A 15,110-nucleotide genomic window follows, 5' to 3' on the forward strand; every position below is an offset into this window, starting at 1 on the left:
CGTACTCCATATGCTCATATAATAGTAATAATTCTAATGTCACTTTCCATGCAGGCCTTCTGGTTGCAGAAATTATTTGTTAGAAGTCCTGTTATGCTTCCTATTCTTTGAGTTGCTCAATGTAAGATGGAAAAAGTTTCCAGTAAGTGCTGGCTGGCATAAAGCAGTCAGATAGTCGATTTACTACCAAGACAGAAGATTCTAGTCCATTGTCCGCTCCAACAGGGGAGGAAAAAGTACTTAACATCATTTGAAAACATTCATACAAGTTTTTTGTTTAAACAATATGTTACATATACTGAGAGTATCTGCAAAAAATCCATTGTTTGGGCTGGTATATGCTTAAAGCACTGCTGTGGCATCTTACTAACCAAACTTTCTTTCCCAGAAAATATTAGGATCGGATTCTGCTTTTGGAAAACGGCTCAAATTCTTTGGAAGATCAGTAGATGGCCATAGAGACTTAGATGACAATGACATTACTGATGTATCAGTTGGTGCTGATGGAAACGTGGTTTTGCTTTGGTCAGTAACCTCTTTTGGAAAAGCAGTACTTAATGAATCAGATGCAAGTTGAGCATTTAGTTAATTAAACTACAAAAATAAATAAATAAATAAATAATTGTAAAGCTCTTTCATTCTATGTGTTCAGAGAGCTAACACACTTAATACTTCATCACTAATATGCACCTCTGTTACTGAGAGAGACAAAGCTACTTCCTTCACAACCTGCAGGACCACTGTGAGCTGACAGGCTTATATGATGGAAGAGTGATCCTGCTGGCTGTGGACTGAAAGCAGTGCCATTGAGTTGGCATCTACTTCTGACCAGAAACCCATAGGCTCTAGCATGTAGCCTTTACTGGCACAATCTAAGTACTTGTACAAAATAAAGAAGAAAGGCTTCAAGAGCCCAAATCTAGTACCTTCGTAAATACTGTGTATTTTTCACTGCTTCTATGAGGAGCAAAGTTGAAATGTAGCTTGCTGTCCAATCTGTCACCCTTCCTCTTGCCTGAGGGCCCCCATTGTAACAAGAAAAACATCACTGAATTGCTATTTATTTCATAATAAAGCAAGATTTTACAAAATGAATGGTCAGTTTGGACCCTTGACCTACAATAGAACTCCAGCTGGTGCTGATGGGGATTGCGTTCAAGAAAATTATACTTCTTGGAGTACCAGCATTTATTTCTATGTGATTAATGAAGATGTTCATTTTTCTTTCACTCTGGAATTTGGCCTGATTAATGAATTTCACTTTTGATTAAAGTGTTTGCTTTTACAAGCGGGGCTCCTTTGAAACTGTTCTTCAAAATCTTGACTAATTACATGGAAGATGTTTTTCTGAAAAATAAAGACATAATTAAAGAGAAGAATTACCTTTCTTTACCTTCGCAGAGGAGCTCAATGAGTTCCCAAAAGGAGCAGAAGAAGGTTTCATGCTGGGAGAACAGGGCAAGGGCTTCATTTTCTGTTATCTTAAGGGACTGATTAGTGCATTAGGACGAAGACATTGATTATCAGTTAATTTGACATGATATGTTATTTATTTATTTATATTTCTCAAAGCTACTGTATTAATAGACTCGGTTATATGCAAGTAAAAATAATTTTGCCAGTGCTATTAATATTGTTTCCATTGAGAACCCAAAATGTCTATGTTACATTTACAAATAGTTGCAGAGAACAGAGTCTGAGTTACCCAGTGCTGTTGAAAATCACGTATAACTCTTTAAAAATGTTTTTCAGGTCACAGAGCATTGCAAATGTGTCCATAATTGCCTCGTTTATACCTGAGAAAATCAGTCTGCTGAATAAGAACACTGAAATAACTGTCAAAATATGTTTTCAGGCTACATTTAGACCTGCTAAGAGAGATAATCAAGTGGGTAAGAGTATTTCAATGGCTTGTTTTATATTAATTTCTTCAGAAATCCATTATTCAAATGTGTAGTGGGAATTTTAAAGAAATATTGCATTAGATGTCAAGAAAGGTGAAATCACTATCAAATTTAAGTGCTCAAGGAAGTGTTTTTAAAACCTACTGTCACCACTGGCTCCATAATCTTGTAAAAGTGCAGAATTAACAATATAAAGAAAATTGATATGACAAAACCCAGAAAATGTTCTTACTGAGAAGCTTTTCATTTTGCTTTATGTTTTAAGCCTTTGCTCACCCATTCTATATTTTTTTCCTTTAGCTGATGTCACTCACATAAGGCAACACACTTTAATAAGGGTGAATGGGTAACTGTGGAGGATGCGTGTTTGGGGACAGAGGCTTTGTGAGCTGCTATTTTCAGACCTGCAGACTCTTCTCTCTTCAGCACAAAAATAATTTCCATAAGTTCAGTGTAAAAGTCCATGGTGAGAACCCTTTCTTTTCAGAGAAAACAGGAGAGAGCAGAATATTTCTGAGATCAGCAGTGGTCCCTCATAAAGCCACTTAGTCCAACACCAGTTGGACTATGTCAGTCCTACACACAGTGCCTTTTAGAACTTGTGATTGTTAACTATAAAATAAAGGTGAACTTTCAAGGTGTATTAGTCATCCTATGGAGAGAAGAAGATAGAAATTATGATGTGATTGAAGAGAAGATGCAGATTTTTTGTAGTCATCTCCAAATTTGGGGATATGATTGCATTGCCTCTTTATCTGCTGTAATCCTGGCCCTGCTGACTGGCTTCTTGCCTGAGACGCAGGCTCAGCCATCTGAAGTGGAGACTGGATTGATTGCCATTTAATGTGCTCTCTGTGGATGAGAACTTACTTCAGGATTTAAAACTGTTTGACTGCTTTGAAAAGCACAGGAGAAAAATCTATCATTTTGAGAATGCTCTGTGATTACTATGAAAAAAGTAAAATATTTATTGTGGTTTGGAAAGTCTGGTCATTCTGCAGTGTTGAGCATAGTAATGAGATCACAGGCAGTATGGCTCAGTAAAAAATAAAAATAAAAAAAAATTTACGGTTATTTTTCTTGTAGCTATAAAGTGCAATGCAACACTGGATGCAGATCTCCAGTCCTCCCGAGTGATTTCTAGAGGGCTGTTCAAAGAAAATAATGAAAGGTACATACAGAAGGATGTTGTGGTGACTCATTCTGTGAACTGTGTTCAGGACATCTTCAACGTACAGGTAAGTACAATTGTAAGGAGCCTTGTGACAAAAATGATCCTAACAAGATGTTGATGAATTTTATGACTGTAAGCTTCCATCACAGAATTGCAGGGGCTGGAAAGGGCCTCTGGAGATCATTGAGTCTAACCCCTCTGCCAAAGCAGGTTCCCTATAGTAGGTTGCACAGGAAAGTGGCCATGTGGGGCTCAAATACCTCCAGAGAAAGAGACTCCACAACCTCATTGGGTAGCTTGTCCCAGTATTCTATCACACTCACAGTGACAAATTTTTTCTTTGTGTTTGTACAGAACTTCCTATGTTCCTACTTGAGTACATTGCCTCATGTAGGATTTAAATTTCTTAAATCCTGCAATATCAAAAAACATAAGATGCCAGTTCCAAAGAAACTAATAACAACTGTCTTATTTATGAAAGCTTTTTAAGGCAGAAGAGTCCATTGTTAACCATGTATTTTATCTCTGGAAAAAAAACAAAAAACAAAAACAAAACAAAACAAAAAAAACAAATAAAAAATAAAACAGAATCCACAGTCCATAGTTTCCGTGGATGTCAGTTTCCCCTTGGTTTCAATAGATTTTAAATTCTTGATCAGTAGTAGTACATACAAATGTCTTATTTCAGAGTAACACTTTAGGTGGACTTCTCTACCTCATGCATGCTAACCCTAAGTATATATGAGCTATATTTGGGATGAAGTGTCCATCTTTCTCTAGAATCAAGACCAGACACAGTACTTAAAACCAGCAGGCTTAGATCTGAATAGTAAATAGGAATGTTTTCATATCCCTCCTTCTGATTCTTCCTTCTTTTATTTGTTGTACAACCAAATTCAGTGAGGGAAAATATTTTTGACTTGTCGATCACATTTATTGTCACTGTGGAGTCATGAGCTAGAAGGGGATCCACCCAGAACAAAGAAACTGAAGACATACAAGGCCTATAGTGTTTTATTGCTGCCCAAGCAGAGTGCAACGGGAATTTGATTTCTGCAGCAGTTTGAGAAGGAAAGTCAACTGCTGTTGGCTTTTGATAGTTAGCTTCTGCAGATGCAAAGTTGACGTGTGTACATGATGAATAGAGTCTTTTGGAATATTGGAAAAGAAGTTTTATCACAGAAAATATCATTTTACTATGCATTATAGATTTACAACAGAATTACCATTTTTATGTTATTTGCTGTGCTGACAGCTATCATCTATGTTTTACAGGAACCTTCTGATGCAGTTAATTCCCTTAATGTGCGCGTTGACATTGGCCTAGCAAATCCTGGCACCAGCCCTGTACTTGATACATCTTCTCCTGCATCTGTGGCCTACAGTGTAAGTACACAGCCTGACTGTTGGACATTGCATTGCTATACTCCTGTGTATAACATGACCTACAGAATCACTTAGGAGTTACAAACAGGTAAAAACTCATATTCTAGTTAAGTCATTGGACTGAAAGCAGGCACCTGCACATATTCTCCCTGTTGCTTTATACCCTGATAACGCAATCTTTGCTTACCCACAAGCACACAGAAGACATCATGAAATAACTAGCATCTTGGTTGAGCCAAGTCACTGTTCATGTGAATTTCTATTGCATTGCAGCATGAAGTAATTCAAGTCAGTTTAGCCTACAGTAAAGGCGTAACTAGGAAATGCGGATTCCTTCAGAGTACATCAGATTTGCTGTAGGCTAGCAATACCCTGCCTGCACCGTTCCTACAGATCAGCTGATGTGTAGGAACATGTTTCTCAGCGCTAGCTTTTCCATGTGTTAGAATTCTTAATATCCTTTGAAAGGATGTTCTTTCCCTTTAAGGTATTTAAGACTCTACTGTCCCTAGACAATTTTAAAGTAAATCACTGTCATTCAGGTTTTATTTCTTTGTTTGTTTTGGTAGATTCCTTTTATTAAAGATTGTGGTGAAGATGAGCTTTGTATCTCTGATCTTGTTCTGAATGTCCAGCAGAAGGGAGATGATGGGTAAGTCTTCAGTAAGTGGAATTTGGTGGGGACTGGTATTTTGCTAGTTTTCATGGACTGGCTTATCTGTAGGCTCTGAGTGGTATTCTGAGATGCCACTATTTAGATCTATTTAGAAATAGGAGAGGTGGAAAAAAAAAAAAGAAGGAAAAAAAAATAGAAGAAGAAGAAAAGAATAGCATTTCTGTCTAAAGGAAAAAGGGGTGTGATATTCTTTGCAGAGATACAGAAGCAGGATTCCTACCAGTGTAAACAAAACAAATTTTTTGGTACCATATGAATGAGTAAACAGTGAAAACTCAGAGCAGCAGTGTCTGTTTGGCTGTGTCAGAAGTGCTGTAGGAGAACAGCTGCAGCAGCAGTTTCAGACCCTCCTACAAGGAACAGAGAGGTTCCTGCATCAGGCTATGCCACTGGGGAGCAGAGATCAGCGTATGAGCACGTACTCTAAATCCATATGCAGACACACACGTACACTTACAGTATGCAGACAGACAAAACTGCCTTCTCCTGAAGCTGCCGTCTGACTCAGCTGCCCATTTTCTGCTCACCTTTCCCACCATGGTGGAAACTTCGAAAGTTCAGCAAAGTGACTTTGACTGTACATGATCAGAGTTCAGCATTTAACAATGATGTTAATTCCAATTGGTTCTGAAAAGCATCATCACAGAGTTTCTCATGTCACAGGATTTAGAAAGCGGAAGATTTATGTGAATAGAAAATAGGAAATGTCTTGCTGTGATTGTTATTCTTTCTTGGCTAGAGGCAACACAGTACGATACAGTTTCATGATCCACAGCTGTTCTATTACCTCTGTTTACAACATTGAACTTCATTTTCCAACAGAAAACAGCAGTTCATTGTCAGCAGCAAAAACAAAAGACTAACATTCAACGTGAAATTGAGAAATAAAAAAGAAAATGCATATAACACCAGAATCCAGGCTACGTTTTCAGACAACTTGTTTTTCGCTTCTTCCTCCTTACCGGTATGTGGTACCCATCTTCTCTGTTTCTGTTACTGCTGCTGATTTTCCAGCTACTCAAAAAGAGCATATTTTTCTATCTATTAATGTCTGTCCCAAGAAAGGAGAATGTGTGCGCAAACCTTTCTCAGTTTATTTTCTTGGCTACCAGAATTATTCCCTTCAGCATATCAGTTTTATATAGGTCAAGGAAAGACACTGCCAACTCAGCATAAAAGTTGGCAACTTGTTGAGTTTGACCTCACATCAGTATTTCAAGTCATCTTTTCCTCACTTCAGGCTTTGGCAGTCATATCTCATGCTTGACTCCCAACAACATGCCTGAATGCAGTTGCTGGGAATTCATATTTGATAAAGCATTCAGCACAGATGCAACTTTAAAGCAGTCTTTGGATCCAGAAGTGGTTTCACTGCCAACACCACGTATTCCAGCTATAGACAGTTAATCAGAATGAAATGATTGCTATAACAGAAGCTCTTCTAACAGATTTTGTTTTAGATGGGAAAATAAAGGAATTTACAGACTATTTTAGGGAATACAGTAGATATTTAATCTGAGCTGTTTCTCTGAAACAATTCATGTAGGATGAAATCCAGACTTCAGTGCTTGGCCTATGCTGTTAGCCTGCTACTGGGTAGATGCGTGATAATAGAAGGGGTGAAGTCCAGAGCAGTAATGAAGGGATAGGAGCATTCATCACTGTCAAAGAGCCGCATTTTCTGGAACAATGAACTGGCATAAGGACTCCATGCTGTGCTGAGGGTGCCCCTCTACCTCCCCATCCTGTTACACAGCAAAATTACTCACTCCATTCACACCAAAGGACCACACTGGAGCTAGGCTTTTCTTCCACTTTAAAAGTCCATTTGCTTAGAAGTATTCCAGCCTGCAAGTGAAGTTTTTTCCCTCAAAAAAACATGCCTCTTTCAAAGCTGAAATATTATAAGCTATTTATTCAAAGCTTATATTCTTTTCAGAATATAAATCATGAATGTTAAGTATCTGGTAGGGATGTGTTTTACAAAAAAAAAACCAAAAAAAACAACAGTACATTTTAATGAATTATTTTCAGCATGATGATAACTGGCTACAGTCTATGAATTTGTCTTTCATGCTAATTTTTCCGCAGAGTAATAAATAAACTCTTGTGTACTGTAGACTTTTCTACAAAAAGTATGATTTCTCTTCCACACACCAACTTCTACAGTGAGAGTACTTAACCAGCTCTCAGGCCATGCAGATATTACTGTAGAAGTTCTCCAGTAATGTTCTAAAAAGCACCGCATGTGTTAATGAAGTAGGTGGCCTATACTCTATGGTCATTATTCTTTCTTTCAAGCCCAGCATGAAGCTTTTGTAAGATCATTGGAGCCCAGAGAAATTACATAGGATCAATTTTTATTCCACCATTCTCCTGCCTCACTCCTAGCCCTACCTATATTTCCCATTCATCTCATCTCTAGGAATTATTGCGATAACACCGACTTGTACTGCTTCTTACTGTAAAATAGCTCATGTTGAAGAGGCAGGCTGGGAATTCCCTGTCTTTGATGAGAAACTGGTATTAAGATAACTTTTCTATTTCCTTTTGCAGAGTGATGGGACTGAAGTCTCATGTCAGACAGGAACATCTCAAACCACAGTAATCTGCCAGATAAGCTATCCTGTTTTCCGAACAGGACAAAAGGTACAGCTAGCACATTTGAATAACCTCAAGTGACTTACCAAAGCATTTTTGTTGTTTTCCCCTAAATCTGCAAATACTGTTGTTGGAAGATTTTAGGTCTAGCAAAAGGTATCTTACGTTTGGGTTTCAGAGGCACTGAAAGAAGCAACTCAGAGCCTGACATGTTATGAACAGTGTACAAGATTAAAGGAACAAAAATGCTCTGAAGCACACTTCTCTCTGCCTCTACAACCCAGATGCTTCTTTAGCTTTGTAACCCTTGAAGAACAAGGGCTGGGGAGAGGACCAGAGCTGAGCAACCAGGTGCCACTCGCAGCCTGCTGCGGGCTCTGTGCAGTATGTCAAACCCTCACTGCTAAGCAAACTGGGGCAGCTGGTCCATCTCAGCTCTGCAAGGAAGTGGTGATGAGGAGAGGGAGAGGGGAGAGAGAGAGGAGAGAAGTGCCTAAGGGTAGATCATGTATCCTTTTTCTCATTTATGCCATAAATCTCAGGATATCCCTGGTATTATGGAACTTAATCTCTTATTCCTCTGAGGCAGAACAGAAACAGGCTTCCAGCCTTTAGCATAGTCAGTTGGAGAAATAAGAGACTTTCCAGAGGTAATATAAACATGACATCCTACGAAGCCAAATAAGTCTTATTAGATATATAAAATTAGGGATTTTTAATTGTTAATTGCATTGGTCAAAGCAATGTTGGAATGACTGGAAGTGAAACTGAAAAGGCTGTGTCAGTGCTGGTGTTTAAACATGTAGAAACATGCAATTGAAGCAATCTAAAGATCTGTTGTTGCAGCCTAAAGCAAGTTACACATCTTTTAAAAATACAGATAGCTAACCTTTACATAACAATGTTGACTTGTGCACGAAAGAGAGGAAAATGCAATTCTGAAGTATTAAGAGATTGCCAAAATATTACACAGAAACAGGAGAAATCAGTACAGAGGGTGATGTTTGCACATATGAATAATTATTTTGCAACCTTAAAGTTCTATTGGTTCTGTATCATCAAAACATTTACTCTGTATTCCTTGTTTCTCCCATAGGTGTCTTTTGATATTAGTTTTGATTTTAACTTGAAGAATCTTCAGAATATGGCAGTTCTAAGTTTTCATGCATTGAGGTAAAGTATTTTATAAAGCAAATTATGCATTAGCAGAACAATTGTGCAAAATAATATGAAAAGACCTGATCAAAATATGTTTTGATGAACAGTGAAAGTAAAGAAGAGCATGAACTGGACAACCAGATCAGCTTCTCAATTCCTTTGCGATACGATGCAGAAATTCACTTCACAAGGTATGCTAAATAATGGAAGGAGTCGTTGTCATTTTTTCAAAGGCATTAAAACATAGAAACAGTCTTGAAAGACCACTCAAAGTATACTGAAATTTTGTTCTGTTCTCATTTTGGAAGTCATGAGAAATTCCCATGGCTTTCCTTTCCACTCCCACCCTACCTACTGTGGCAGCAGAAGCAGCACACCCTGCTCTCCCACACGCCCAGGGCTGGGATCATCAGCTTGTTCCTCCCCTTGGGAGAAAGCTGAGGCTGCTGCGTGTGGGATGCTGTATCCTGAGAAAGGCAGTTTGTGAGTAGAGCCAGTTAGCCAGGGGGAGAGAGATAGAGAAAAGTCTCCATCAGGCTCATCCTGACTTCAAGCCTTTGAAACCTCTATTTCCAGCCCTGGGAACATTCTGTGATTTGGGATGCACTGAAATAGTAGTTAGTCTGAAAGCATTGCATACAATAATAATTCCAGTTAGAGGTTAACTGAAATTAAAAATGAAATGAAAATACACTAGTTCAATTCTCAGTTTAAGATACGCTATTTTACTTCCCATCAAAGGGAGGTTATCTTTGCCAGTTGCTGAATTTTCAGATAAAATTTTCAGATAAAATTTATGGAGATATACTTGATGCACACAGTCACCAACGATTGGTGGAGAAAAAAAGAAGAAAAAAAAAAAAAAAAAGCTTTTGCATCCCAAAGCATTCCAAAATCAATAAACATAAAGTGGTATAAAACAAATGGCAGTTATTCAAAAAGTAACAGAAATGTGAAAATGAGAAAGCTGTTTAAAAATGCACAGCAATGGTGAATTTAGGAAATGAATATTTCAAGGCCACTGTGGCCCATAACACAAGGAATTCATGCAGTGACCTGACCTGGAATCGGGATCATAGCACGGAAGCTTATTTTAATAACCTGCATTGCAATTGCAGTTTCAGCATTCTGATGCCCCGGGCTCACCACACTTGGGTCCACCAGTTCTAGAGTCTGGCAGCATTTTTCTAGTTTTTGTAGTTTCTGAAAAGCGTGCATTTAGGCCAGCAATGCACCTTCTTTCAACTCCCTGGGAAAGTCACAGGAGACTTCAGTAGAAGAAGAATGCTTGTTATTCAAGTTGGCAGGAGCACAAAGACTACAGAAAGATTTGAGTAGGTGGCAATCACACCAAATTAAGGAGTAGCTCAGTAGGAATTTCAGATGGTGCAAAGTTGATTCAGCAAATTTATTTTAGCTGGCAAATAAGTACAGAAAAACAAAAAACAAACAAACAAAAAACAACAGACAGAGAGCTTATAGAAAAGTTGCTTCAAGGAAAAATAGAGTTTCAAATTCACCTGCATCCCCTGTAGTATCAGAAAATGTAATTTCCTATGCAAGTTAAGGCATGAAGGAATCTCTACAGTCAGAAAAGTTTTTTTGTTATTCTTGGAGATGAACCAGCTTAAAAGAACTGAAGGAAGTACACATTAAGGCAATGCTTCTCTTGGATTTAGTAACTCTTAGCAAATATCAGTATGGAAATAGTTCCCTCCTCTGACAGGTATTTTAGTGAGTAACACTTTTAAAGCAAGAACAGAGAGAAAAAAGTCATCTCACTGAAGGGAGGCCTTTCTAGCAAAAAAAAATCTGCTGATTTGGGTTTTCAGAGGTGGGAATCAGTTTTATCAGTTACAACAGCAAGGACGGGAAGCTTTGCAAACTAGAAGAACTGGAGATTCAAGCAATAAGAAAGAGAAAGAGCCCTGCGGGGAAAGGCCTCATGGGAAAAAGCATGGAGGATCACAGAGGGTACTTGGCACAGTTGGAAGAGCACCTCAGGAAGTGCCTCAGGAAGCACCTCTGTGAGACTGCAAATTAATTTGGCATTGTATTCACAGATGTTACCCAGATTAAATAGATAGAGCAGCACTGCTAAACAGAAGGGATCTGTAGTCTGTGCAAGACAGAGCTGCTAGAAGGAGTCATGATAGCCTCTGCTCCTTGATAACTCACTTCCCATATTCTACTTTTTTAACTTCTTGAGTAAACCCTCTCTAGGATGAAGACTATAAAATTCTGAGATGTTTCAGCAGAGATGTTGCTCACAAGGAGCACACAGAAGCAATTATTTACAGAGGGATGCTTTGTTTTTTTGTCTTTGAATGTGGTCCCACCTGGTTGAACACCTGAAACACACACAGGCCCTCCCACCATGTTGTTCTGTCACATACCTCACTGTGCTGCTGGCTCCACATGCTTGCTTGGGTTTGGGCTTCAGTATAGTTCTTCTTTTCTTAACCAAATTTGTAAAATTCAAAGACCAGTACAAGTGACTGATTTTTCTTCTCATTATGCTTTTGACCCAGTTCACAAACTTAAAACAAACCAAAGCAGATCCAGTTGCATATGTTTTCAAAGTAGCTGCCAACTGAAATGTATTGTTTTGTGGTTGTTAACTAGGGCTGCCAGCATCAACTTCTATGAAGTATACTCTGGTTATAACATTCCTTCCACTGTGAATAATTTTGAAGATATTGGCCCCACATTCAACTTCTCAGTGAAGGTTAGTAAATGTTTCTGGTTCTGGTTTGTGAAACCACTTTACCACCTCCTGTAACTGGGACACAAAACACAGTTGAAAAAACAGTTCTGTTTCACTGTCTGATTTTGATGCTTTTGAACCAGTCAAATAGAAAAAAGAAAAGAAAAAAAAAAAAAAAAAGGCAAATAGCTGGGGGATAAATGCTTACAGTCTTATGAGGTCAAGAATGAAATTTGCACTTAATGCATGAGTAGGCTAGGGAGGGATTGGTCCTGCATTGTTTATGCATTTGGAAGATGGTTAATGCTTAACTTCAGTCCAATTTATACCATTTGTTCACAGAGCATATTTGTCTTCTGTTCACTTGACAAAGGAAAATAAGTCTTTGCAGGCTTGGACTTTGAAATTTAAGTTTGGCGAGGGTTAAGTGCTCAAACCAGATGCAAGAACTACCCAGATCACAACATTTATTAAATACCTTAAAAAACAAAACAAAACAAAACAACAACAACAAAAAAAACCTACATCCAAATATGAAATGTGGAAGAAGCTTAAATTATATACTTGCATTTACATTCCTGTAACTTGTGCTGTAAAGGCTTATTGGCTGTGGTAGAATATTTGCTCTTCAAAAAAAAATCTCACTCAGTTAATAAGAGGTTTGCTAAGGAAACAGACTGGTACCTAAAGCTATACTGCATATTAGGTACTCCTGAAGGTGTACAGGATAGTACACTTTCCATTAGGGTATACTATCATTATTTACCCTATTAAATGTATTAAAATAAAAGTATTGATGCAAAAATAATCCTGTTCTTTCTTAATCCTTATTTTGGTTTTCTTGTGCTATACCAACTGATATATGTGTATGTAAGTATCACTATAAGTTATTTGTTTTGCAGGTAACAACAGGAAGTATTCCGGTGAAGATGGCATCTGTGAAGATCCATCTTCCAGAATTAACCAGCAAAGACAACCCACTGATGTACACAACTGCAGTTGACACAGATCAGGTGAAGAACTGAGCCATATAAGCTGCCATGTTTTGAGAGTTAGCCATTAGTATGTACATCAGCCTTCAGTGTGGCTGAGATTTCTTTTTGTCTCGTAGTCACAGATGGGAAAGGCTGGGGGAGGACCAGACCACCACCATTACACTAGTCTAGTCCTTGGCAGATGCCAGCTATCTGTGCAGTGCACAATCAAGTTTTCATATTACCCTGGAACTCTTCAACTAGATTCTTCTCCAAGCTCCTCAGAGGAATATAATAAAAATGGAATTTTTTTATCAGCACAGAACTTTCAGTATGATCTAGGAGGAAAAAAATTACTGAAAGAGCAGACTATGAAATATATTGTCTATTAGTGTCTAAATTATCCAATATTATATAATTCACAACCTGTAACTTCACAGTCGCCATGCCATCATGAATGTATGGTATTATGATGACTGTAAACTTCAGGGTATGACAACCAGTTTTAATTCTGCGGTTTCTTTCCTAGGCCAGAGGTGTTACTTGTGAAGTTCAGATAAATCCCCTGCAGATAGGAAAAAGACCTTACTCTGCATCTTTCAAGAAAGAAAACCTCAGAGCTGTGAAAGAGCTGGTAAGTAAGACGTGGGTACAGGGTTGACATTTGCTGCTACACCTGTGGCAATGTTTGTGATGGCCATGGTATTACTCACCTGGTGTGCAGGAGTGATGTTCTCATGCATACTGCATCTGCATGAGAGAGAAGAAGCACTGTGTGTTCTTCACAGTGTGCACACAGTTAACATGTGGGCATGGGGCAGTAAAACTTTTACCTACATGTTAAAGAACCATTACTAAAAGTGTAATTTGAAATGCATACCATTGTCTCTCCTTGCTGTTTCCCCTGGAAGAACTGTAAGAATGCAAAGTGCAGTACCATCACATGCAAACTGGAAGACCTCGTGCTGAAGGGAGAGTATTTTGTGAACGTGTCCACCAGAATCTGGAATGGTACCTTTGCTGCTGTGAGTACCACTAGTGTATTCATGAAGGAATCAATACCCAAGTATTTTCAAGTTCCTGATGCTTTACAAAGCTCATTAAAGAGAACTTTCCAGTCTAAAAATATTATGTTATCATGTTTGTATGGATTGAGAACTTAAACCAAGAAGTAAGGAGTAAAGCTAGATAATGGAGCTAGTAACCTTCATTCCAGCAAAAAAATCTAGGAAAATGCAGCAATAATGTAGACCATCACAGCTGTAGGAAACATTTTCTGCATCTGTTAAATTAATTTAAGGGGAACAGCTCCACAAAATTCAGCATAAGAGAGCAAAGTAAAGTGTAGTCATAGCCTGGAAAACAATATTGCTTTTAGCTTTTGAACATCATAGGCTACATAGCGATCATTTTAAGTCACATCAAAATAGGAAAAGCCTATTAGCTCTGCCAGTTAGTTTGTTAGAGAAGGCGTCTAAAACTTTTAATTGACTTTTTGTTTTTATTAGAGTTGGTGTCAAGGAAACTGTCCTTGCTTAAAGAGCTACAGGATGCTTAAAAATATCCATCAGTAATACCTTGACTTTCCCATTTTATATCATCATGTGTCCTCCAGGACATTAGTCATCTTGAATTACCAGACTTTTGAATAGAGACCATGTTGGCTTCTCAGCTAGGCACCTAACCAAGCTATCTTAGAGACCGAGGTTTGCACAGAGCATCAAGAACATGACGCAGTCTCATTACCCTGTCTGGCAAGTCTGATGCAGGTATTGACATTTAACAGCAGGGTTGCTGTCAGCTTCAGCATTCAACTCTTAAAAGGAAAAGGTCAGGCTGATAATGTAACGTACTTATGCAAGTATTTGAAGAAAAGCATCTGCCTGTGTTTAAAGATGGTGTTTTTCAAATTGGCTGGGTCAAGAGCATTTGTTAGTGCTGACAGACGTGCAGAAGGTGGAGACCCAGATAAAAGGCTGTCACTTGCACAAGACAGTGCCTAGAAACAAATTGTTTACCACTCACAGATGAGAAGGGAAGATGGAAAATGACAGTTTTCCTTTCATCTCCCATTTTGTTGTTTTCTATTTGACTGTCAACATTCAGTGCTAACAGCCAAAAATACAAGTCGTCAGCCTTGTCCAGGATGAGAACAGATTTCCTGGTATGCTCCTGCTAAACAAAGGAAAGAAAGATGTGTTTAGGAATTGGGAAGGTGTTTTGAAACATGGTTGGGCAGATTTCCAGATATCCAGGTTTGCAGGACAGCCAGCCATGGTACAGGCACGCTATATGCTGCAGATGGGCCATTCAGTGCACACTGATGGCTGCAGGATCACAGTATCTCACACTTCCTGTGGTCAGACCTACCATACCTGTACCTGCAATGGTGGTAGGGTTTTCAGAACCAGAGAAATGGTTGAGGAGGCAAAAGGAGAAAATGCTCACTGCATCTGAGATGGCTGGCAAGTAGTCTTACAAACCAGAAGCTGCCTTCAGTGACACCGCAGGATTTGGGACCAGCATGCTA

General features: G+C 38.6%; 1 protein-coding gene across 3 annotated transcripts in view; it reads left to right on the top strand.

The window, feature by feature from the left end:
- ITGA2 (integrin subunit alpha 2) overlaps positions 1 to 15,110 on the top strand; it is a 62,452-nt gene that overhangs the window by 39,902 nt on the left and 7,440 nt on the right. For 2 of the 3 annotated variants that reach the window (XM_015848698.3, XM_085528806.1), the window contains 13 exons: positions 389 to 525; positions 1,753 to 1,892; positions 2,991 to 3,142; positions 4,354 to 4,464; positions 5,034 to 5,116; positions 5,963 to 6,104; positions 7,697 to 7,789; positions 8,838 to 8,914; positions 9,007 to 9,090; positions 11,525 to 11,627; positions 12,509 to 12,619; positions 13,110 to 13,214; positions 13,492 to 13,605. In XM_015848698.3, the coding sequence (XP_015704184.1) occupies positions 389 to 525; positions 1,753 to 1,892; positions 2,991 to 3,142; positions 4,354 to 4,464; positions 5,034 to 5,116; positions 5,963 to 6,104; positions 7,697 to 7,789; positions 8,838 to 8,914; positions 9,007 to 9,090; positions 11,525 to 11,627; positions 12,509 to 12,619; positions 13,110 to 13,214; positions 13,492 to 13,605 (1,452 nt within the window). Of the gene's footprint in view, positions 1 to 388; positions 526 to 1,752; positions 1,893 to 2,990; positions 3,143 to 4,353; positions 4,465 to 5,033; positions 5,117 to 5,962; positions 6,105 to 7,696; positions 7,790 to 8,837; positions 8,915 to 9,006; positions 9,091 to 11,524; positions 11,628 to 12,508; positions 12,620 to 13,109; positions 13,215 to 13,491; positions 13,606 to 15,110 lie in introns of those variants that run through there. The other variant, XR_014939369.1, reaches the window with a different exon arrangement.

Source organism: Coturnix japonica, chromosome Z (assembly GCF_054131305.1).
Source record: "Coturnix japonica strain WE chromosome Z, WE-NBRP24, whole genome shotgun sequence".
NCBI lineage: Eukaryota > Metazoa > Chordata > Aves > Galliformes > Phasianidae > Coturnix > Coturnix japonica.